At 37.9% G+C, this 26,453-nt stretch overlaps 1 protein-coding gene across 3 annotated transcripts in view; it reads left to right on the top strand.

Annotated features, from left to right (window-relative positions):
* Positions 1-23,897, top strand: part of ANKRD46 (ankyrin repeat domain 46) — a 42,575-nt gene extending 18,678 nt beyond the window's left edge. For all 3 annotated transcript variants that reach the window (XM_055286916.2, XM_055286918.2, XM_055286915.2), the window contains exons 2-5: positions 11,340-11,441; positions 14,793-15,130; positions 16,654-16,812; positions 21,894-23,897. In XM_055286916.2, coding sequence (XP_055142891.1) covers positions 14,820-15,130; positions 16,654-16,812; positions 21,894-22,110 — 687 coding nt within the window. In that variant the 5' untranslated portion in view covers positions 11,340-11,441; positions 14,793-14,819 and the 3' untranslated portion in view covers positions 22,111-23,897. The remainder of the gene's footprint in view (positions 1-11,339; positions 11,442-14,792; positions 15,131-16,653; positions 16,813-21,893) is intronic.
* The last annotated feature ends 2,556 nt before the right edge of the window (positions 23,898-26,453 follow it).

Below are 26,453 nucleotides of genomic sequence, written 5' to 3'. Positions count from 1 at the left end.
GTTCGGGATGGTTGTACGGGCAGATTTCTTCCTGCTTGGGGTAGCCAAAAGGAGGGTGAGGGAGAGATTGAGAGACATAAATGAGAAATATTTCCAAAGTGTAATGGAATATAAAAGGTAGTTGTGGGTCAAGATCTGGGCGGTGGAGTTAAGTTCTAAGTGTGCAAAGTCCACCTAAGTGATGGAAGTGATGTGGAGATAAAGGTCTTTGACATTAAGAACTCTTGGGTTAATCTTTAAATGATTTCAGTTACACTCCTGAAACCATCCAATAAAATATAATTAAAAAGAAAAACTTAGGCCAGAGAGACATGGTATGAAAGGACACAATTTGAATAAAAATATTTAGATGTATTTGGAATAGATTTATTTTGGTAGTATCATTGAAGAGGACATGCAAAAATATTAGTGGTGAATTTAATAGCTACCATAAACCTGGAAGTTTGCCTTTAATTTGTTTTTGTGTGTCTTTTCTTATACTTCTCTACAGTTTAAGATATAACATTTCATATGATAGTTAATTTCCCCAAATCCAAAGCTTGTCAATCCTGAGAGTGTAATTTGTTTTATTTATTTAAAAACAAGAAACTTACTCTCCTATTGTTTGAAGACTGTGAAGCCATTATCTTCTGATAGCATTTTAAAGAACAATTTTTAAATCATAATTATCTTTGCTTAACACTGTAGTTCTCTTGAGTACAAGGACAAAAGTTTACCAGTTGTTCAAACTTTTAAAAACGAGTTCTTAACAGTTTTATATTGTGTCCTGCTCCTATCTACAAGTCATTTAGAAAATTGTTTTTTGAGATAAAGAAATTTACCATATTATTCCCAGTTTCCTTAGTATTTGTTATAGAACAAATGGCAAAATATTAAATGGTTTTGAGATTGAGAATAAGAATTAGAAGGAAAATAAGGTTTGTATTAACAGTTGCTAACACTAGGAATTGGTTTTAATTGACAGTGTCTAAACAAACAAAGCCTGTTTATTAAAGACATTTCCTGGAAAGCAGCAAATCTGGAAGAGCTATGTAGCTATTAAAACTTAAGATCTGTAGTCTTTAACCATTCTTTCCCATGTTAGTCACAATGAGCAGGTCTTTGGTCTCTGGGCAGTTTGCGAAAATAGGTCCATGGGAAACTGATATAGGAACTTATCATCCTCTATTCCCATTTCTGAAAGATTCTCCAGAATGCTCTGAGTACACACATGTAAACTGAGCTAACTCACAGATTCACCATTTTAATAGGAGAGGCTGTGTGTAGGGGCCAGGGCTCACTCAGAAAGAGAATTGCTGTAATTCATTGTCTTCCGCTTGAAATTATTACTCTGCTGAAGGAGTTATCAGGACTAGTGATTGAGCTCTGCTTTAGAATATCGGTGTCTTCCACTTCTTGCCCCACCCCTTCCTAATTGGCAACATGAGGAAAGCACTAGCCAAAATTACAACTTCTGCCTATAATCCTTTATTTATTTCTATCCTCATAAACTAGGCTAGAAAACCTGGGGGTAGGGAATCTCTGTTTATCTTTTGTGAACCTGGAGCCATTTCTAAGCATGTACTTCCTACTTTCTTTTCAAAAAAGACTCCTTCCCAAAATAGATTACCCCCAGTCCAGAGCAGAGACAACAGGAAAAGAGACACAGATTCCCTTTAAAGCTACAGACACTCCTCAACTCCCTTAGATATAAGACTATTTATTCCCTTTCTACCAAAGATCTCTGCATTAAATCAACATTTCCAGTGGAGAGAGAAGAAATACATCTAATACCACACATATGAGTCATTCTACCATTTCTCAGTCATTTCATGTCTGTTCTACAAACATGCCATTTTAAAAATACAGTTTGACTAAGTCATCTCCTTAGTCCGCTGTCCAGTTGTCTTTTATTGTATATCCTTATTTACGAGGGCCCCTGGAGGTTGGAGTGAGTGAGGTGGGATGTGAGTGTAATAAGGATATGTAAGGAATTCTGAATTTTAAGGGTTTACCTAGGCCATAAATGTACATATGGTAAATGTAGACTACAGTGATTTGCATAGCTTCACACACAGCAGACCCCACCTTAAAGAAGTCCACTTGATCCTCCAGGTTTTATAGTGTAGGGAGGAGGGCCCTTGTCCACCCACTGTCATGATGTATGTTTTGCATGAAGGATGCAGTACATGCTTGCACCCATCTAGCACATAATCTAGAGCATGGAAAGGGACAAATTACAATAGAATTGTGAAAAATAAACTATTACGTTGAAGATGATGTACAGTCATGCATTGCTTAATGACAGGCACACGCATTCTGAGAAATGCACCATTAGATTATTTCATTGTTTGTGTAGAGTGTACTTACTACCCAAACCTAGACAGAAGAGCCTACTGCACACCCAGGCCATATGGTATGGCCTGTTGTTCCTAGGCTACAACCCTCTACAACATGTTACTGTACTGAATACTGTAGGCAGTTTTAACACTGTGGTAAATATTTATGTATCTAAACATAGAAAAGTTATAGTAAGAATATTGTATTCTAATCTTATGGGACCACCTTCATATATGCAGTCCATCGCTGACCAAAATGTCATTATGCAGTGCACGACTGCATTTTATATTTCGACAATGAATCATGAATAGGACTAGAACCTGTGGGGATGAGGGTAGCGTGTAAAGTAGCAAAGTTACAGCCTTTCTGGTCTTAGTGTCCTTATTTGTAAAATAATGATATCGAGTTAAATGATGTTGGATGGCCTTCCGCCTCTAAGAATTTTATGGAAATACAGTCATGTATAGCATGGGCATGTAGTAGGCTATGTCCTGTAGACTTGTGTAGGAACCTGAGGACACTCTGTGCTGTTCACATAACAGTGAAAGCACCTGACGATGCAGTTCTCAGAACATATCCCCATCATTAAGCAACACATGACTATTACAGTTAAGCTTCTCCTAAGGATACAATCTCATACCTTCAAACTTATTTAGTGTGAAGTCTGGTTTAAATTTTATAGACTATTTAGAAAATAAGGAATATTTTGCAAAACCCACAATTCTTATATTTTGAAACAACACAATAAATGAATGAGTTAGAATGCCATTTAAGTAGCACTTTATGTAAAGTCTGCTAAGGTGGGTTTAATGGGTTTAGGTTTCTGAATAGGCCTGGAATCATATTTTTGCTATTAATTTTCTTGATAAAGTTTTTTTAAAAGGAAAATTGAACTTCATCCCAACTTTGGATTTTCACAAATTCACAGTTAGTGAGAATTATGGTAAATAACTTGAAATGGAACAGAGAAACTTCAGAGGTACAGACTTGCTTAATGCCGTACTAGATGCTGAAGTTGAACTTGAAGCCTACGCAGGCCACAAGGTGGCACCCTTAGGCCATATAAATAAAGTGCTGTTGCAACTAGAAAAGACAGTTTTAAAGAATCAAATAACTTTATTATGTAATGATAGACTGTAAACTAGAAACCTGAGGAGGAAGTCCGTTGCTAAGAATTTTAAACATGGTAAAATTACATAGTAAAGATTTTGGAAAATACTAAGATATTAGAATGTGAAATAGAATATCCAAAATAACTAGCATTCCTTTTGTGAGCAATTAATTTTGATTTGTCTTAAGCCAGTACCTTTTCTAAAAGTTGAATTGTAACTAAACTTTAATAATGCAAACAAATAATAGTTAAGCAATATAAATATTGCCAGAAATATATCAGAAATCCTTGTTGGTGTTTTTTGATTTCCTGATGGAGAAATAAAAATTTAGGTGTTTTCTTGTTATCCCAAGCAGTAGGAAGTACTTGAGAATAATGAGTCTAAGAATTTAGTCACCTGTGAAGTAGAAGACTTTTCCAAAAATATTTTATTGTTATTTTCCCATACTTTAAAAACTTACTTTGTATGAGATGATTAAAAAGAGTTAATTTGGCTTACGTGTGCTAGAATATTTTCTGTAAAGTAAAAGACATTTCCAGGTATTGTTTCTACAGTTTAAGAAGAAGTTCACTTTGAATGAAATGATTGTAAAGAGTTATATGGAATGTGTACCCTAGAGTAGTATTCTCCCTTATGTTTTATGAAGACATTTGCTAAGGTAATTCATTAAACAAAAAATCTTATGAAACAAACTTAGTGACTTTTTTTTTTTTACTCATGAAATGAGTATAGTGATAATATGCATGTACCGGCCGGGCGCGGTGGCTCACGCTTGTAATCCCAGCACTTTGGGAGGCCGAGGCGGGCGAATCACGAGGTCAGGAGATCGAGACCACGGTGAAACCCCGTCTCTACTAAAAATATAAAAAAAATTAGCCGGGCGTGGTGGCGGGCGCCTGTAGTCCCAGCTACTCGGAGAGGCTGAGGCAGGAGAATGGCGTGAACCCGGGAGGCGGAGCTTGCAGTGAGCCGAGATTGCGCCACTGAACTCCAGCCTGGGTGACAGAGCGAGACTCTGTCTCAAAAAAAAAAAAAAATATGCATGTACCTTGTAGGGTTTCTATGAGGATTAAATGAGTTATTACAGGAAAAACACTTAGAACTGTGCCTGCAGTGTAACTTAATAAATGTAGAATACTGTGTATCTCGAATGTTGCCAAGCAATTATTTGCATAGTAATACCAGACATAACAAACAAGAAATTCTTTTTTCTCTTTTCATTAAGCTTAATTCCAGAAGAACATCTACTAAGTAATATCTGATTAACCGAGTTTTTTTTTTTTTGAGACGGAGTCTCGCTCTGTCACCCAGGCTGGAGTGCAGTGGCGCGATCTCGGCTCACTGCAAGCTCCGCCTCCCGGATTCACGCCATTCTCCTGCCTCAGCCTCTCCGAGTAGCTGGGACTACAGGCGCCCGCCACCACGCCCGGCTAATTTTTTGTATTTTTAGTAGAGACGGGGTTTCACCGTGGTCTCGATCTCCTGACCTTGTGATCCGCCCGCCTCGGCCTCCCAAAGTGCTGGGATTACAAGCGTGAGCCACCGCGCCCGGCCAACCGAGTTTTAATTATTATGTGAACTTAACACAATGAACTGGGCTTTTTTGCTTTTTGTACAGACAGGGTCTCGCATTGTTGCCCAGGCTAGTCTTGAACTCCGGGGCTCAAGCAATCATCCCACCTTGGCCTCCCAAAGTGCTGGGATTATAGGTATGAGCCACTGCACCTGGCTAGTGGCCTGTCTTTAAGTATTATTCTGTAATTCCCATACTTCAAATTAACCTCACTTTTACTGCATTAATAGTTTTAATTATGAAGTTACCAATAGTTTTGTATTTGAAAATATCACAAAGTTAAGAATTTTAGACATGGCCACATTAGACTGAAATGTTGGAAATACCACAAAATGTGTGTTTTCTACAAAGTTGGATATAAAATAAAAATGTGTGTGTGTAGTAGATCCACATCTGCCTAAAAATTGCTCCAAAAATTTGCTAAAAATTTGAACTTGTTATTATTGAGCCTTGGAAATAAAATTCAGAAGATTCTGCTTATAAACTCCTTCCTTCCAATGTTCTTCATAGTACTGGGATATCCTAAAAGTATAGTGTTCTTGGTTCCTTCTTTTATTTACTTCCTACAGAAAGAGAGCAACTCTTTTCCTTTTTTAAAGAATCCAAATGAATATTCACATATTTTATCTTTATTTAGGACAGATCACTAAAACGTTAAAAATTGGGGTCTTAGCCATATGATCAGTGAGAATTTACTTCCTAGACCCTTCTAATACAATTTTCCAAAAAATAAGAGAAATAAGGAACTCAAGTTCATTCTAGTTTAGGATGAACCATAAACCAGAATCTTAGAAGTTTTGCAGTGAGCAAAGAAAGCATTGCATCAAGATTGCTGTCACAGTAAAACTATTCACTGGTCAGAGACTAGTTCCACAGCCATACATTAGACAGCTTTCATCACAAAATTCTGTTTACATTTTGATTAGCCAAAAACGTCAATGAATTTATGTGATAGGAAAAATATAGGACAAATTCTTTTTTAATGCGCTAAGGAATTCAGTAAAATTATGGTACATACATAGAATACAGTCATCCCTTAGTATCCATGGGAGATGAGTTTCAGGACCTCATGCAGATACCAAAATTCACAGATGCTCAAGTTCCTCGTACAGAATGATATGGTATTTGCATATAACCTATGCACATCTTTCCATATACTTTAAGTAATCTCTCGGTTACTTATAATACCTAATACAATGTAAATGCTACAGAAGTAGTTGTTACACTGTGTTGTTTAGGGAATAATGACAAGAAAGAAAGTCTGTACATACGTGTTCAGTATAGATGCAATTTTTTTTCCCCAAATATTTTTGATTCATGGTTGGTTGAATCATGAATTTGATTCATAGTTAATTGTGTGCAGCTTTTAGTTTCTTTTTTTTCATATTTATTTCCTAAAAATTTTTACAATGCACTGCAGAACTAGTCATAAGAAAAAAAATGTTACTTTAAAATCATGTGACAGTGAACTTAATTGAGTGTACTTTCAGGAAAGAATTATTGGATTTCCCTATGTCTAGACTTCAAGAAACTTAATGTGCCAGGCATTGCAGTCAGCCAGTGTATATAGACAAATCAGACCTATTTCTTGGCTTCTAGAAACATATTCTGGCAGGAATTTTAGGACAGTTGTGAACAAGCAACAAAGTTTTACATGAACTGTTTTCTCCTGGTTATCTTGACAACTTACAGTGGCTGCAGGGCACATTGGAAATATACAAACTAAATATGAAGCCCCACCCTGCCACTTAAAGCAGTATGGCCCTAGACTCAATGTCTGTGGGCCTTGGGAATTAAGATCACTCTATTAGAGAAATAGTTGCTGTTTAAATAGCTGCTGAAGATAAGCAGACTGAAGAAATATATTGTTAATGTTCTGGGAAGGATTTTAAATTGTTAAAATTCTTACTTGCTCACAGCTAAATTTCTTTTCAACATGGCTTTTTAAAACTTTGCCCAATATCTTTGGATTTTTGCAGAGCTCAGGTTTTAAGAACAGTAATTTTAAAGTACTAGCAGTTAGGATTTAATGACTTCATTGGAAATTTTTGTTTTATAGTTCTCTGAGATTATATTTTGAAACAGCTGTATCCTCTTAAAAGGATAAGAATAACCAAGTGAGAGAATCTAGATTTGGGGGTTTCATTTACTGTGTATCATTCATTTTTATAGTTGTAGTACTTTTCTTTGACATTAGAAAATGTCAAAGGCAATAAGATCTGATAGAATATCTTTCCAGCTATGTCGTTTTTTCCTTGCATTTTGCTGAAATGTCTGGTGCTTTGATCTCTGACCAAAATTGCTTGTGTAGGCATATTGTAGTCAGTCCATTTGAAGCAAGAATGTGGTACTTAGTCTTGCCTTTCCAAATGGCCTTTCAAAATGAAAAATCCATCTATTATGTATTCTTGTTGATATTGGATATAGAACAATTTTTAGTTATTATAAGTATATACATTCTCTCTATTAGTCCTTAACCATTAAGAATACTATTATATCTTAAAGTTTTACAGATTGACCTAAGATTGTGCATCTAAAATTTGAGATATAAAAGAAAATTAGGCATGACTTTTCATCAAGTCAGTGAATCACAAGCTTCCATCAAAACCTTTTGATTGTTGTTTGGGTTGAGACAAGCGTGCTGGTTGACATAAGAAGCTCTTGTTGCCGAGATCTAAATGACTGTGTCATGTGAAAGGATTAAATGACTCCGTCTTCAAGTCTCTCAGGCAGTGCCACAGAGCACAGAGTGAGGAGTTTTAAGTGTCAGGCTGCACCAGCCCTCAAAAACCTGACCCCCAAAGTTCTGCTTTTAACAATGCCAGCTAGTCTGCCTCTGAACCAGTCAGTGGACGCCGTTCCTCATGGACACTGTTCCTTGGGAACCAGGGCCCTGGTCAGCAACCAGCATGCTTTCTGGGGCATGGTTATTCCCATATTGATTGTTCTTGCACTAGACTATGTGGTTTTTCCTCTGCCAGGAACCAGTTCTTTTATTTTTCTTTCCTGGAGGTCTTTACTGCCCACTAGATGTCACCCCATTATCAGAAGCTGCTCTATTACCAGGGGATCAGTGCTGTATGCAAGCTTTCTTCCATACGGCTGAGGACTGTCTCCCCAGAGCTGTGTCTAGCCTGAAAAGGATAATAGCTTATTTTTGAGTGCTAAGTCATACAGCTAGTAAGTAGCTGAGCTGGGGTTCAAACCCAGGCAGTCCAGCTCCATATACATTCTGGGTGGAGTAATCAAGTTCTTTTAACAGCATCTGACAAGAAAATTGTCTCTCTATGGTACACTCCTAAGAGTAGTGCCTTTCAGGAGAGTCAGACTATCACATATCTCTCCCCGCTACTTTTCCCACCTCTTCAAGCAGGCTTCATTGTGTTTACTTAGGTTTCACATCCATTCACAGGAGCACAGACTCAGTCCTCAGTGAATCTTGAAAGATTACTGGTTCATTATTCACACTTTTATTAGTGCCTCTAATTCTGTTTGAAGAATGGTTCTTATTAAACACTCCCTTTGGTAAATGCCGGTACATCTACCTGTGCCCTTGCAAATGCTCGGTCTGACAGGTTCTTCCATAAATAACCTGACACCGAGACACATGACTCCAAAGGTGACCTTACATTCTTCTCAAATGGGGGAAATAGACACCTTCGTCTTCAACAGTCTTTTGGTCACAATCTTCAGGTCTTCATATGACTCACTAGTTGCTCTCCTGACCATTTATCCCAGAGAAATGAAGATTTACAGTCGCATACAAACAAATGTTTGTAGAAGCTTTAACAGTGGCCAAAAACTGAAGACACCAGATGTCCTTCGGTAGACGAACTGTTATATTGTGGTATACCCATGCCACGGAATACTACTCCGCAATAAAAAAGGGACAAACTGTGGATACACACAGCTACCCTGGATGAATCTCCAGAGAAGTATACCGAGTGAAAAGGCCAATCCCAAAAGGTTCCTGTATGTGCTGTATGGCTCCATTTATACAACATTCTTGAAATGACAGAATTAAAGAAATGGAAAACTAGGTAGTGTTTTCTAGGTGTTAAGGAGAGACTGGCATGGGAGGGAAGCAGGAATAGCTATAAAAGGGCAACATATGAGAGATTTTTCATGGTGATGGAAATGTTGTGTATCTTGACTATATCAATGTCAGTATCCTGGTTGTGATGTTGTACTATAGTTTTGTAAGATGTTACCATTGAGGGAAACTGGGTAAAGGGTGCACAGGATCACTCTGTGTTATTTCTTACAACTGCATATGAATTTATAATTATCTCAAAAAGTTTAATTTTAAAAAGTCTTTAGTCCTCTTCACCCATTGGACAGTTGTTAAATATGTGCTCTGATTTGTATTTGCTTTATGACTTCTTAGGGAAGCTATTAATAGAGTCTAGTGAGTAAGGTCTAATTGAGGTCTTGGAAGTTTTCTTGGCAGGTTTCTAGTAATTTAGTCTAATGAATTTGTATAATATTAATATGAAATCATACAAATCAGTAATTTGTTCAAGTGTATTTTCTTATGGGGCATTGTAATATCCAAAGAAAATGGCAGGCTCGGTGCAGTGACTCACGCCTGTAATCCCAGCACTTTGGGAGGCCAAGGTGGGTGGATCACCTGAGGTCAGAAGTTCAAGACCTGCCTAGCCAACATGGCGAAATCTCGTCTCTACTAAAAATACAAAAATTACCCAGGCATGGTGGCACATGCCTGTAGTCCCAGCTACTGGGGAGGCTGAGGCAGGATAATTGCTTGAACGTGGGAGGCCTCTGCAACTCTGCAGGTGAGTCGAGATTGCACCACTGGCACTCCGGCACGAGCGACAGAGCAAGACTCTGTCTCAAAAAAAAAAAAAAAAAAAGAAAGAAAAGAAAATTGCAGAAGCATTGTCTTCCTTGTGGATTTAAGAGAACGTTAGGATTATTTGGGGGCATAACCATATGAACTATAATTCCATCTCTAGATGAAAAACAAAATTTTTTCTTTTTCCATAATGTGAGCTCTACCACATCCAGAATAACCCACTTGCACCATTTTAATTAACATTGAAAATTGAAGCCAAATCATACATTAGAGACAGGCTCTAGTCATTAAAGACTCAGCTCTAGAGGTCGGGACAAGAGAGGAAAAATATTAGGGTTTGGGTGAATCATAATATTTGTTTAAGGAAATCAAGGTAAGTGGCTCCGTGATATGAAGTTTGTCTAAATTGATACTGTGGTATCACAAAAGAAGTAGGAAACGAGGAGCGTAGATGTTTTGTGTGTTACCATGTTTTCGTGATATTTACTGACCCTCGTGTGGGACTGGTCCTCACATACAGTTTGTCAGCTATTGTCATCAGTTCCAGCCTAGCACTGATAGCCTTTATGATACAACCTGACTTACATATTGTAAATGGAGCTTTGTAAAATACCATTAATTGTTTCCCTATGTAAATTTGTTCACAGGGGTTTGATAACAATGAGCAAGGATGACCAGTAAAAAGTTAACCTGTATTTCACCCTGACCAGGAATTTGAGATTTGGACTTCATAGCATGGTATCTGGCACATTTCAGGCACCCAGTGAATGTTTGTTTCATGAACTAATATTGCTATTTTTGTGGTCCTTGCTGCCTGCCCATGACCCTGCTTCCACGGTCCCTCCAGAGAAGAGTTGAGTGGGCAGACAGGGTGCCCTCATAGTGTCTCTCAGTGCAGAGAAGTGCAGCCTGGGCAGGGGAGCAGGGTCAGGTTATGTAAAGAAGATTACAGATAGATTTGGGCCAGGTTTTCTTTCACGCTGAAAAGACAGGGAAGGGAACAGATTTAAAGAGATTTAAGTACCAGTATTCAAGGTAGATTAGAAATACTTTTTCTTAAATGTATCCTGTTTGGTTTAAATAAAAGTATTGGCTTTTTAAACTTATTTTTTCCCATTATGAATAGTATTTTATTTATAAAAATGCTTTTGTGGACTAATCTGGGATCTAGCCTCCATTTATAATGTGAAAAATATGCATTCTGAATTCCAAGTAATGACTGAGAGTGAATTTTCGGAGCCCAATTTGTTCTTTACTGATGGCACATAATTTGATTCTTCTTCTTTTATCTGTCTGTCTTGCTTTCTTGTTGGTGGGCCACAGAGCAGCTTCTATTAAGCCCTTCCTTTTCATTATTTTTTTACTCGTCAGGTATTTTTCTGGCCTCACAAGTTGATGCCTCACCTACAGATTTTCTAGAGAATTTCTTCAGGCTCAGTAACCTGTCTGTATTTAATAGAACAGTGAGTTCTTTTTCTCACCACACTTCTATTATAACTGAATTTTCTATTTACTGTAGATCCTTGCCAGCACATTACAGAATATTTTTGTTGAACCTTCTTGAGAATTCAGAGAAACTGCTGAGTGACCACTGAACGAAAGATCTAATCTTAAGGCTTACGTGAGTATTTACTACTGTGGACTTCCTCACAAGATGTGAAACCGTCAGTGAACTGCTTTAGGACAGATTCAGTTCTGTGATCAAGATGAAAAATATCTATCATTCGGCTTATTAAATGTGGGATTAAGTTAAGCAGTTGCCCAGGGACACAGAGAAACTGACAAAATACACACTTATTCTCACCTGAAAAATAGACACAGAGACTTGTATTTCTTGCTGAGCCAACATTCAGAAGAATCCTAGTCTGCAAACCGCAAGAATTCTTACTGTGTTTGAATCAAAAACACCAAGTAGATTTTAAAAATTATCTATTCTTAAAAATTTAATCAAAACACATTACCTTTTGAAAAGCACTTGATATGTGGCATTTCATTTTTAAAAAGGTTTATGATAGCTTTTCCATTTTCATGATTCAATACTGCATGAATCATGTCCAACCTGCAGCCCAGAACAGCTTTGAATGTAGCCCAACACAAATTCATAAACTTTTTAAAAACATTCTGAGATTTTTTTGCAATTTTTTAAAGCTTATCAGCTATCATTATGTATTTTATGTGTAGCCCAAGACAATTCTTCTTCCAGTGTGACCCAGGGAAGCCAAAATGTTGGACACCCTTGCTGTAAGGGAAAATATTTAGATTACCCTCACAAAAGAATTCTTGACAATTTTATTGAGTAAATTCTTATTGAGTTTTTCTGTTTGTTGGTTTGGTTTGGTTTGGTTTGGTTTGGTTTTTGAGACAGGCCTCACTCTGATGCCCAGGCTGGAGTGCTGTGGCTCAAACACAGCTCATTGCAACCTTGACCTCCCGGGCTCAAGTGATCCTCTCACCTCAGCATCCCAAACAGGTGGGACGAAAGGCACACGCCACCATGCCTGGCTAATTTTAAAATATTTTATAGAGACAGGGTCTCTCGCTATGTTGCCCAGGCTAGTTTCGAACTCCTGGGCTTCAAGCTGTCCTCCCATTTTGGCCTTCCAAGGTGCTGGGATTACAGGTGTGAGCCACTGTGTCCAGCCAGATTTTTAAAAAGTCATCATATGTATCATCTGAAGTTTATTTTGATTTTAATCTCTGTAGTTTTTAATCATAAACATGTTTTTCTTATTTGAAATTATTCTTAACAGCCCCTTTTTACCCTTCATTTCATATCCAGTGAGTCATTAAGTTGTGCTAATTCTGTGTTCTCTGTTCCTCTCCAGTGTGTCCCCTTCTGCCTGCCACTGCCTTAGGTTAGGTTTTCATTTCTTGCCTAGAGAGCTGCAATGACCTAATGATTGATCTCCCTGCCTCCATCTTTTTCTCTACAATCCAACCCTTCCATACTGTCATCCAAGTAATCTTTCTGAAAGACTAATAAGACTGTGCCATTTCTTTGACTTAAAATCCTTCAATGGGCTGGACTCATTGAAATAGTAGTCCCAGCTATTTAGGAGGCTGATGTGGGAGGATTGCTTGAACCCAGGAGTTTGAGGCTGCAGTGAGCCATGATTGTACCACCGCACTCCAGCCTGGGTGACAGAGCAAGAACCTGTCTCAATTTAAAACAAAAAAATCCTTCAGTGGCTCCTCACTGAAATTCAGGTATAAAAAAACCTTACTGTGGAGTTGTTAGGAAGATTAAATTAAATTCATTAAAAGCTCCTAGTTGGTACCTGGCTCAGAACAAGTCTCAGTGTATGTTAGTGCCCACTCTTTCCACAGAGAGCCCATGGTAGCAGCAGAGCCCTTGTGTAAGGCAGCCCCAGATTTTGGGACAATGGCTCTGCTGAGAAGCCAAGTTGAAAGGAATAAGGGCAGCAATCTCACCAAACTCAGCAGCCAGGCTTCCCTGAATCCCCTTGAGGTTAGGCACAAGAATAGATGGGTCTAGCATCCAGTTCCATCAGTGTTTCAGAAAGAGACTTTACCTGATCAGCTGTATAAGCCAAGTCCATCTGTGACTAACTTTTGTAACCTAAGAATAAAAAAGCCATCTCTAGAAAAGCATTGGTCTCTGCCTGTTTTCTTGTTTGTTTTCTTGTTAATTTCCTAGTGAAGTTTCTTTTGACAAGCTTTAACTCTTTCTTAAATGAACCTAGGGGAAGAGAGAGAGACCTAGTTGTATGCAGTTTGGTAGAGCAGAATGTCCTGACAGTTGAGGTGCACCAGGCAGGTGCTGAACTCTAACCTGAGTTCAGGTGCACCAGTGGGGCCGGGAAACATCCGTGACAGAGGTGTGGGCAAACTGGTGAGCTGGATGAATCCAAGAGATGAAATTCACATCAGACCTAGTTGGGATTGCTGCTTTGTCCTGTCTTGGCATTCCCAGACAGCCCTACTTTTTCTTTCCCTCATCTCTCAGTCTTTGGACAGTGGGAATTTGGCACAGTCACATATTGAGATAACCACAGAGCACAGCAGAATAAGATCAATAGTGTAAAAAGAAGTATAATCTGAATTGATTTCATGCTCTGATTTTTAAATTCAGTTTGTTACTTTCCTTAGCCTTTCTCTTAAAATTTGTGCCATAGGCCAGGCGCGATGGCTTACGCCTGTAGTCCCAGCACTTTTTGCAAGGCCAAGGCGGGCGGATCATGAGGTCAGGAGTTCAAGACCAGCCTGGCCAACATGGTGAAACCCCATCTCTACTAAAAATACAAAAAATTAGCTGGGCATGGTGGCAGGCGCCTATAATTCCGGCTACTTGGGAGGCTGAGGCAGGAGAATCGCTTGTACTCAGGAGGTGGAGGTTGCAGTGAGCCAAGACCGTGCCGCTGCACTCCAACCTGGGCAACAGAGCGAGACACCGTCTCAAAAAAAAAAAAAAAAAAAATTGCTCTATAAACATAACACTCTACAGGTCTTTGTTGAGTATAAGTTCTTTTCATGCAAGTAGTTTCAGTAACCATGTAGAATATCTCAAACACAGGAAGAAGCAAATATATCAAAGAGAATTAGTTTGTATTAAATAAGAATATCTACCAGCAGTAGCATTTATATATGGGTAGTTCTTTGATGTTTAAACACCATGTTATCTATGTGTTCTGGCAATGTAATACTTAAATCTAAGCTATTATATCTTGCTTAACTTTAAAAATATCTCTTAATCTTTTTACATGATGAAAAGCAAAATAGAGCTTTACAGTAATTGAATTGGAATTTTAATCCAGCAGATGTGAAGAAAATGAAACGTTTTAATGGAAAATAAAATATAATTGATAACTTTGTTGTTGTTTCTGTTTGGTAAAGTAATTTATTTATTAGAGGCAGGAGGCCAAAAAGGATGAGAAATAGTGCTTTTCTAAATAACTTCTTTGTCTTGATTTCATTTGACTTCATGGAATCTCACTCACCTATTTCATTACAGGCGTGTTCCATCCACCACATCAGAACAATGTCGTATGTTTTTGTAAATGATTCTTCTCAGACTAACGTGCCCTTGCTACAAGCCTGTATTGATGGGGACTTTAATTATTCCAAGCGACTTTTGGAAAGTGGCTTTGACCCAAATATTCGTGACAGCAGGGGCAGAACAGGCCTTCACCTTGCAGCAGCTCGAGGAAATGTAGACATCTGCCAGTTACTGCATAAATTCGGTGCCGATCTTCTGGCCACAGATTATCAAGGAAACACAGCTCTTCACCTCTGTGGCCATGTGGATACTATCCAATTTTTGGTTTCCAATGGACTCAAAATTGATATTTGGTAAGTTCTCTGTGGTTTTAGAAGTCTAGTCATTTCTTCCCATTAGTCTCTCAACTGATAGTCTTATCTCGGGTCTGTTGATTTTGTTTCCTCATTAATCAGTTGAAATAAGTTCAGAAAGGCATTGAAGACAGTGTAATCCTGTTAGGCAAGTGAGGGAATGAGGGGCTGACTTCTAGATTTTTGCTGAAGCAGCATATTTTTCCTATGAAAATAGTGGGTAGTTTCTGCTACTAATTAATTATGTAGTGTTACAACAAGGGAAGAAGAAGAAAAGAACATTTGTTGAAAATCTGTGAGCTAGACTGTGTTTACTTGTTAGCTCATTTAGTCCTCAGAACGAAGAGCTCTCACAATAGGTGTTTTCATTTTACAGATTAGATAGTGAAGACAAAAAAGGATTGGACAAAGTTCACACAGTTTATAGAGGATTTGAAAAGGTCACAGCTTATAAGGGACAGAACTGGAATTTGAACCTAGTTCCGCTGACTCTAACGCTTGTGTGCCTTCTGTCATGTAACGCACCATGTGAGCTTCATAAACTCCCTGGAGTCAAGGATCCTTTTTAGACTGAACAATTTGAGGAAGTCATGGGGCTTTTTGTTTATTTTAGTGATACTCTGCTTTTTGAGTGGGAACGATGTCAAGTCACCTGTAAAACTGAGCTTGACCTTTAAATTACAGTTACACGCTGCCCTAATTTATTGATGCCATAATGCCCCCAAATCTGAATAAGACAGTAAATGCTTTTGTTTCTGCAGGACAAAATGGGGTAGGAATTGACTGCAGGATTTAATGTGATTGGGGTTCTAACCTATTATTAGCACTAAATAGCTGCGTGAACCAAAGCAGCTTATTTGACAATTTTTTTCTTAGACTTTAAAAAAAAAAGTACTGGTCTCATAAAATGTAAATATCAAATAAGAATGCGCCTAGAACTAGATTTATCCACTTTTTTGACTATATGTTCTCTTTTTTCTTTTCCTTGGAAGTAGAAAAAATAAAAATAAAAACAAGGGTTAATTCAAAATTCAGCTACACTGGATGTTTGGCTCAGCTCTGGTTTTACTTTTGAGTTAAATTGGACCCATCCTTTTTTTCCCCATGGTGATTTGTTTATTCTTCATAAACGCTTTCTATAGTACAATTGAGAAAAAAAATAGAGACACACGGCTATAACTTCCACCACAATCTGCTGTTGAGGAGACATTCAGTATGAGGATGGGGGCTGGAGGTGGGGGATGTGTTTGGGTAACAGGATAACGGCCTCTGTGACGAACTGTGCAGAAATCCCATCAGTCAAGGTCTGATTGCAGCCTGATGGTCAAGGCTCATGGTGGAAGAGTTGCAGTGAGCCAAATACTCGTTTAGTTCCCCACGGCCCTAGGGTAGGTCCTAATTGGTCCCATTCTTTCTTCACTGAGATCTATACAAATGGGTACTAAAAATGGAACTGACTATGTAGTATAACTGCTATGATGGCTTCTTTATTTTTATAAACTTTTTTTTTTTTTTTTTTTTAGCAATCATCAAGGTGCTACCCCTTTAGTTCTGGCAAAGCGCAGAGGAGTAAATAAAGAAGTCATCCGATTGCTGGAATCTTTGGAAGAACAGGAGGTGAAAGGATTTAACAGAGGAACCCACTCGAAACTGGAGACCATGCAGACAGCTGAGAGTGAAAGGTACTGGAGATACAATTTTTTTTTTTTCTCACTGTATTACTCATGCTGGACTTGAACTCCTGGGCTCAAGCATTCCTCCTGCCTCAGCCTCCTGACTAGCTGGGACTATAGGCACATGCAGCCACGCCCAGCAAGATAATATAATTTTTTAAGGGAAAGTCACTTTAAGTATGTGGATTTATGGTTAACTTTGTAAACTTTAATATTCATTTGCTTTTAACTGCAACTTGAACTTTATATAGGACCTTATGACTGCAGATTACAATTGAGAAGCTATTAACAGAAAGTACTACATGTCATGTGCACATAATGTTCTGTTAGCCACCTGCTTTATTGACAGTACAAAGGAGAAATAGTAACAAATGAATCTGAGGGGAGGAAGCCGGAGCTTGAGGATTTTAAGTACAGGTCACAAAAAGAATGGAATTTTAAAAAAAAGAGAAGTATAAGTAAAGCCAAGAACGTGGGCAGTTTTAGAAAAGACCGAAAGGTAGTTTCAAGGGTAGGGAAGTGGGGTGCTGAGAAACAAGAAAACAGGAGAGGGAAAGCAAGATAGTATTTAACACATGCATAGTTCAGTAATGTGAAAGTGAACGTGACTTTCATATGAGTTGGAGCTAATGAAATTTGGACTCCTGTAAGTAATTGAAACTAAGATGTGATAACTGACAGGGTCTTGAATAGCTCATCATTTCTCATCCAGAAGCAATGGAAAACGCAGTTCAGGGAGCTCCAAAAAGGTGGCACACCATCTTTTCTCCTGACGTCACTGGGCTCAACAGGTAAAGTTCATAGGCCAGACTTAGTTCTAGTAGCATATTATCTGGTTGACCACCGTGCAGTTTCAGCCTTCCAGATAATACATGTGAAGGAAAAAGGATGCTGAGCTTCCGTAGCCTCTTCCCAGCATTCTCGGTATTTTGTAAATAGAATAAGCAAGGGCCCACATCAGCTGTTTACCTAGTAGCTGATGGACTAGGACTTGGATTTAGAATCACATAATCCACTTAGACCATTGGGATCATTGTTTCTGTGAGTTCTAAATGAAATCCTCTCTATTTTTCATAGCTTACCCTTCATTTGATTCCTTTGTACCCATTTTTGCTTTCCTCCTCTCGTGTGCCAGTTGATGTGCTCTTTGGGGACCATTAATTCCACTCTCAAGCTTAGGTCTATTTTGTTTAGATACTTTCAAGCACTTAATACAATCCTAAAGAAATCCAAGAGCTTTACTTCTGGAACAGTGCATACTCCTCTTGAATGATCACTGAAAGCTGACAGATAGATAAACAAGAAGTTAGAGATGTATTTGCAAGACCTTTTTTTTCCTCTCCTGTGTACTTTGGATTGACAGAATGGCATAAGCACTTGAACAATATTGAGTTAACTATTATTTGTTAAAGATTTTTTCCTCTAAGATAACTTGAAATTTATTTTTATCTTTGTATGAAATAACATTAAGTACTTTAAGCTTCTTTACCATGAAAAACAAAACCAAGAATGTGTTTTTGTTTGGTATATTTTTAGGACCTTTATTTTGTTAATAGCCAGTTTCTTGGCACCTTTTTATTAGACATATACTTTTAGCATTAGTTTGCCTCAGTTGTGATTACTTACTAAGAAGTGATTAGTACAAAATAATACTACATTGGATGAGCAGTGGAAGTACTCCTGCATCCTTCACATACCTGCCATTTCACTGCAGCATGAGAATTTGTATTAACTGTAACACTGTATAAAGCTCATTTTTCAAAAATTGAATTATTAACACTTTTATTACCTGGTTTTCCTATCTTACTCCTACCCCTCAGTGTCATGGTAGAAATTCAGTGGTTGAAGCTTAAATCAGAAAGTTGAAAGGTAATGTCATTAGGAAAATGCAAATGAGGACCATAGTGAAATGCCACTTCACACCCACTAGGATAGCTGCAATTAAAAAGATAGATAATAACAAGTGCTGTGGAGGATGTGGAGAAATTGGAACCCTCATACACTGCTGATGGGAATGGAAAGTAGAGCAGCTTCTTTGGAAAAGTCTGGCAGTCCTTCAAAAAACTACACATAGAGTTACCCTCTGACCAGCAGTGCCACTTATAGGAATATACCAAAGAAAATTGAAACATATGTCCACACAAAAACTTATATATGAATGTTCATAGCAGCATTATTCATAATAGCCAAAACATTGATACCACCCAGATATCCATCAGCTGATGAAGGAATAAACATCATCTGTTCATCCAATGGAATATTACTAATATTATTATATTGTGCTGATACATGCTACAGCATGGATAAATTCTGAAAACATGCTACATTGGAGAAGCCAGGCACAAAAGGCCACATATTACATGATTCTGTTTATGTGAAATGTCCAGAATAAACAAATCCATAGAGACAGAAAGTAGATGAGAAAGTAGACTAGAAGCTGGGAGAAGGGGCAATGGGAGTGACTGCTAATAAGTACAGAGTTTCTTGTAGAGGTGCTGAAAGTGTACTGGAATTAGAAGAGATGATTGTGCAATTTGGGGAATATATGAAAAGCCACTGAATTGTACAGTTTCAAAAGGTAAATGTTATGGGGTGTGAATTATATCTCAATAAAAAGTAGATGAAAAGGTTTAAAGAGATTGGCTAGCACATGGCATTATGGCATAATTGTGTAACGGCCTTTTCTAGAGCAGAAGGTAAAGCAGGGTTTTAAATGTATTTACCATAATATTTTCCATTTCTCTTAGGATTCCCCCAAGACAGCACAACTTCTACAGGCCTTATAAGGGACTATAAATCAAGTTAATGAAAAATATTTCCCCACTCCTCCATATAACTCTTAATTCCTTTTTACTTTGTAGGTATGGCATAACAAAAACAGTATAGCTATCACATTTTTTAAAAAAGATGCATGCAAACACACCCCCCAAAGACAGTGTAGATATCACATTTTTAAAAAATATTATACACACACCCCATTATGTTAGAATCAGATATTCCCTGGACAGTAGAAAGCATTTCATTGGATAAGGTCTTTATAGAAAATCCTGATTGGCAGAGCTTCATGAGCTCTGAAGAGCAATGAGAATGCTCATGGAATTTTCATTTTATACCTAACAAGTATAAGGGCATGTCAACTCATAATCAATAAATTTTACGTAGGTCAAACTAAACCTCTGCAGAACTTCGTTATCTATTTTGGTTTTACCCTTTTAGGCCTTCTCAAAGGTCTAATCTTATTTTTAAACTTGCTCTCAAGTTTTCCAAAATTACTGTGTTGTTGTAGATTCCCACTGAAAACATTATCTCTTATTCAGAGAATAAACATGTTTTAATTATTAAAAAAAAAAGTTTGGGTGTTAAGCAGACTGGCCCATTAGGAAGTCAGTTTCCCATGGTCAGAGAAGACCTCTAATGTTGGTAAAGGCTGAAGGACTTTTGTTTGATGGTATCAAGAAGTAAAATAAAGTTGTAGGTTAAAAAATGCCAGTTTTGCATGTTTACTCATAGTTCATAGTGAATGAGACGCTAAGAGATTGTTTTATGGGAGTTAGGAGGGATAGTAATGAACTTTGATAAGCAGTAGATAGTTGATTCCTATGGATCATGGTCATGGTGGCTTTAATCTAGATGATACCCTCTTATTGGGCCTGTATGTTGTGATATAACCATGAGTGCTCTTCCCTTAGTGCTTCCAAGTACCAAAGTCAGATGCAGTTTCTCTTTGTGGTAGTCATATTTCTCATTGATAAAGTTCTGAAAACCAGAATCAGTGTTTTTATGGTATTTGCACTACCTTATTTTCAACTAGACTAGCCTTTATGCAGAAGAGAAATGAACATATTCTGTCTTATTGTACAAGATAGAACTAAAAGCAGTAGGAAGAAACTATTAATAATTCCTAATGACTAGGCCAGCTGTGGTGGGCCATGCCTGTAATGCCAGCACTTTGGGAGGTCAAGGCAGGTGGATCACCTAAGCTCAGGAGTTCAAGACCAGCCTGGGCAACATGGCGAAACCCTGTCTTTACCAAAAATACAAAAATTAGCCAGCCGTGGTGGCGTGCACCTGTGGTCCCAGCTACTTGGGGGACTGAGGCAGGAGGATTGCTTGAGCTGGGGAGGTGGATGTTTCAGTGAGCCGAGATCGCATCACTGTATTCCAGCCTGGGTGGCAGAGTGAGATTCTGTCTCAAAAAAAAAAAAAAAAAAAAAAGAATTTCTGATGACTAGATGACTAGACGAGTCCACGTGTACAACAGGCTGAGGAGTAACCTTCCATTATTAGAGAATTACAATTAAAGAAGGAATTCCTTCATTGGTCAGATTATTGAACTAAATTAATAAAAATTCCCTTTTAACTTCAAGATTCACACACACTGTATAAGTGACTTTTTAGATTTACTCATCTTCCCCCCTCCCCTCAAGAGACATTTACTTTCTCAGTTCTAGGGCCTAGAAGTCTGAGATCAAGGTGTCACAAAGTTGGTTTCTTCTAAGGCCTCTCTGCTTGACTTGTAGATGACTGTCCTCTTCAGGGGTCATCACCTGCATGTCTGCTTATTCGTATTAACACATTCTTAAATTATGAGTCTGCACTTTGAATCTTCTAAATTTAACATAACAAGAATGTGTTGTGGTTTAATATCTTGATGGAAAGATCTCATAACCTATTTCAAGACTTCTGCTCAGGACACCTTAAAAAAAAAAACAGAGTGGAGTCTCGCTGTTACCCAGGCTGGTCCCGAACTCCTGGGCTCAAGTGATCCTCCCTCCTTGGCCTCCAAAAGTGCCAGGATTACAGGCATGAGCTACCATGCCCAGCCAGGACCTTTTTAATAGAATTTTTAACTTGACTTTACTAAATTCTAAACCAAGAGAAACATACTCATTACCATTTAGCAATTTACAGTTTAGGATATATTGTTCAGATACGTAAGCATGTAAGAGTGTGTATATATATATATATATATGTGTGTGTGTATGTGTGTGTGTATATATTTGGTCTTTTCTAAATAGTAGCCCTGTGGTTTTATGTTTCTGGAATTGCTGTGTTTTTTAATGCCCTTTTTGCTCTTTCTTCTTCCACAGTGCCATGGAAAGCCATTCACTCCTCAATCCCAACCTGCAGCAAGGTGAAGGAGTCCTTTCCAGCTTCCGAACCACATGGCAGGAGTTTGTGGAGGATCTGGGCTTCTGGAGAGTATTGCTCTTGATCTTCGTCATTGCTTTGCTGTCTCTTGGCATTGCCTATTATGTGAGTGGGGTGCTACCCTTCGTGGAAAACCAGCCTGAACTGGTGCATTAAAGGAGCTCATGGAACATGAGGCAATTAATTGCCTGTTTCCTGGCTCCCAATGTTTGTTCTCAGTTTCTCAGAATTTTTCTTAGTGCAAAGCAGTGAGGGCGGTACATGTTTCTTTTTGCATTTTTAATTATTGTAATCCTTTTAGATAACGATGTGTTCATTTGAACTAACTACATACTATGATCAAGTATATTGCATCCTAACGCTACCTCTGACTCAACCTGACCTTGTAGGAAAACCTACATGTAGCCTTGTTTGATAAAGACACAGAAATGACTAGAGAATGGAAGATAAAGGAAGAAGCTAGGAAGTCCTTGCTATCAAAACCTTATCCTAATATAGGACCAATTGAAGTATCCAAAAAGAAAAACAGTATCTTAATATGATTAGTTTTTGTTGGTGGTTTTGTTTTCATTTATTTTTGCAAGAGCCACTTTTTATTTACTTTCTCTAGGGATAAGAGATAACTTAAAACTTGAAGTACTTTTTTCAAATCTTGTGTGCAAATTAGTATTGTTAGCATCTATTCAGCTTATTTTACTATTTTTAAGTCTAGTCACAAACCAAACAGAACTTTTGAAAATGAGCTATATTTTGTTCAAAGATGATTGATTTGATCTTATATTTATTTGTTTTTAGGATAATTTTTGATCTTTTTGTAAACTGCTTTGCTTCTTAATATCTGTGAAAAATAAATGAGTTCATTTTGTTCACTTTCCAATTTTCCCTAGTATCCTAGTCCTCAAAGATAACCGTTCATCAGAATTACAGTCAGAAAATCCTTTCTCTACTGAATAGTTAGCAGGGAAAAATAATTCTGATATTTAACTGTCATAATTCTGTAGTGCTATTATAGTGAAAAACTCAGTTCTATAAGCTAGCTGTGTTGTCACAGTTTTATCATAGTTCATAATTATTTCATGTGCAATCCTATTTAGAGGCCCCGTTAGACTTTTAACAATTCCATCCATATCTGTAATTCTCTGATGGCAAGAATGGATGGAGCATTTCTGAGTTAACAGTGCTGAACAGTATTGTACTGGGTGTCATAAATTCTTTATGAATGGTAATATTATGTAAATTGAAATCTGGCCCTCAAACTATATTGCAGCTTTCAGCAGTATGTTCGAAGGTCTCTTTTGTTAATGATTCTGTAATGTATGAATTATGTTCTTGAGTTATTAAAAAAGAATATGAAGGCCTGATATACTCATTGGGTAAAGTCAGGAAATTGTAGTGAAACAAGTAATGGTTTTGTTTTTTGGAATAAAGGCACCTAAGCTATTGCTAATTGAATTGCTGCTAGAATTAGAAATTATGCTTTAGAATAGAATTGGTATTTCTGTGATTCTTTTTGCTTCTTGGTATTTTCTCTTGTATCTATATATCTAGTATTGAGGCTCGCTCTTTCATGTGGCTTTATCCTCTCTTTAATAGCTGTTGTAAAATTCCTGAGTAACTGGCTGCTTCAGGATCAGCTTACAGAGTCTTGCTTTTAGGTTAGATACAAACAAAGTAAATCATAGTCAGTGTAAATACAGCAAAAGACAGCTGGCTTTAGAATGGAGAACACTACAATTCAAATTTGAAGTATATTCAGAAGAAAACTTTGGAATTAGCTTTACATTTGTTTGTAAATCTAAACAAATATGCAAAATTGGTCAAAATATAAGTATATAGCATTTTTAAAGATTAATGGTTCCTTTTATGTGCTGATTTCTTTGTATTCTGTTTTCTCTGCATTCATTCAGGAATACCACCAATAAATGTATTTATACATCCCTTAATCACGATTTGTCTTTTGTTTTTTTTTTAGTGTATTATAGTTTTTCTTTTAATTTGGGGATTTTGTAATGGATTGCAATTAGCTGCTTTTTAAAACACGCTTTTTTTCAAACCTAATGTATTAGGTATATTGAGTTTCATATATGTTTGCCTTATAAATACTGTGAAACTAATTTGAGTGAATTGCTTGTAGATTTAAGGGTGATGATAATAACTACCACAATTAAGCCCCTCCCAATTATGCAAGTTTTTAGCATGCAAGTTTTACCCTACGCCTCCTTGAGCACTACATGTCCCCAGTTTATAAGATGAGAAAATGGACACAGGGAAGGCTAAGTAACTTGTCCAAGGTCAAACAGGTAGGACCTGGTGGAAGAGGGATTCCAGATTGAGGCTCCAGCCCCAATTATGCTTGCTCTTTCCTCCTGTCCCGCTGTCTTTCATGAATCTGGAAATGGAACCATGTTTATCCAGAACCTCGCCTGATACCATTTCAGCAGGACATTACTAAATTTTCCACTCATGGTCCTATATACTTACTTTTTTTCCTTTTTTACACATCTTCCCAGTGATAGAAGCTTTAATATTCAAACTTCAACCCTGGCTTGTCAGAAAGTCTTCCATAGTTAACCGTACTTGACTGCCTCCTTCCCAACCCCTCCTTTCCCCACCACTTACCACACTCAGTTTTATTACTTGTATTTTGCGTTCCTTGATCCGTTTCTCTGTAAACATGATTTTCTTTCTAACTTGTTTAATTGTAAGCTTCATGAGAGCAGGGACTTAGTCTATTTTTATAACCCCATCTGTCCACAGAGCATCCTGTAGAGCTCTTTGTACACAAATACTTATAGCATTACTTTTATACCTGTAGCTATATTTTTTCTTTTGAGGTTGAATAGCTCTTTGCCTTTTATGCATCCCCCGCAACAAGCTGCAGGTGTGAGCTATGCTTGGTCCTCCTTCCACAGTGCGCCTGTAGCTTCATGAACGAACTATACAGGCTGGCAGTGTGGAGCCCTTTCACCTGTGGAGCATGCAGGCTTCTGATCAGCGGCGCCTGTCACAGGTTTACCACTTGGTGTAGAAGGCCAGGAACAATATTCACCTGCCACTGCTGCTGTTTTGGTTTCGATGTTTTTATTTCAAAACCAGGCCTCAGTCTTTGACTTGTGAAATTGTTTATGCATGTATCAAAGTGCTTTCAGCTGCAAGAACCAAAATCCAAATTCAAAACAGCTTACTCCATAGGAAATGTATTTGTTTATGTAACTGGAAGTCCAGTTACATAAAGCCCGTTTACATAAAAAGGTAGGGTTGACCCCAAGGGTGACATCATCCAGAATCTTTAGCCCAGTTCCCTTGTGCTCTTGCCTTGCCCTCTTTGTTGGCTGCTTCCTCCAGCTAGTTCTGCAATGAGTACAGAATTTTTAGACATCACATCCATTTATAACCACATAGAGAAGAGACTGTCTTTCCTGTGACTCCCTCGTAGGAAACTTTGATGCAAACTTAAGCTGTTTCATTGGCTGACATTATATCACGTACCCCATTCTCAAACCAACCAGTACCCTACACAGGTTGGCTTAGGCCTGGATTGATGAACCAGTCATTGGCAGGAGTGGGGTTGGTAGAATTCATATGTTGAGCTTGGACTAATGGTTTTAGAAGTGATTGGGGCCACTCCTGGCAATCAGTGGGCAGGGGCCATAGTTGTTTTACATCCCACAGTGCATGGGACAGTTTAGCCTAACAAAGGATTGTTCTACATCCCACATGATTCTTGAATGTTCTGCTGGACATTCATGTGTTTAGAAAACAAACAATTTTAGATATCTGAACCTAAAACCCAACCATTTCACATTTTAAAACAAGGTATTACTTGGTATAGTTTTAAAGTATCATGAATTTTCCAAGAATACAACCACGAGATAATTAAGGGAAGATTCGACTTCATTTTGTTCAAAACTTTATCAAGAATTGCACCGCTTTTCAAAAATCTTATTATTGACAGCAGTGCTACTTATAATTAAGTCATCAACATAATTCTATTACAGATATTAATGACTTCGTTGTTTCTTCTAATGTAGCTGGGCCTGAGCATTTACATATTGAAATATACATTCTATTATAAATTTCTTTCCCTTTATTTTGTGTTTCTATTACATAATTTATGTGAAATCATTTTATTGATTTTGACAGTTGTTAACTCCTACTTATCTGGGACCCATTCTATAGCTTAGCTTATTTAATCTTTTTTAAGACAGAGTCTCACTCTTTCACCCAGGCTGGACCGCAGTGGTGCGACCTAGGCTCACTACAACCTCTGCCTTCCCGGTTCAAGCTATTCTTCTGCCTCAGCCTCCCTAGTAGCTGGGATTACAGGTATGCACTACCACACCTGGCTAATGTTTGTATTTTTAGTAGAGATGGGGTTTCGTCATGTTGGCCAGGCTGGTCTTGAACTTCTGACCTCAAGTGATCTGCCCGCCTCGGCCTCCCAAAGTGCTGGGATTACAGGCGTGAGCCACTGCACCCAGCCTTATTTAGTCATCTTG

Source organism: Symphalangus syndactylus, chromosome 7, assembly GCF_028878055.3.
Source record: "Symphalangus syndactylus isolate Jambi chromosome 7, NHGRI_mSymSyn1-v2.1_pri, whole genome shotgun sequence".
In the NCBI taxonomy this organism is placed as follows: Eukaryota; Metazoa; Chordata; class Mammalia; order Primates; family Hylobatidae; genus Symphalangus; species Symphalangus syndactylus.
The sequence above is the reverse complement of the archived record's forward strand: the minus strand, read 5'-3'. Positions and strand labels throughout refer to the sequence as shown.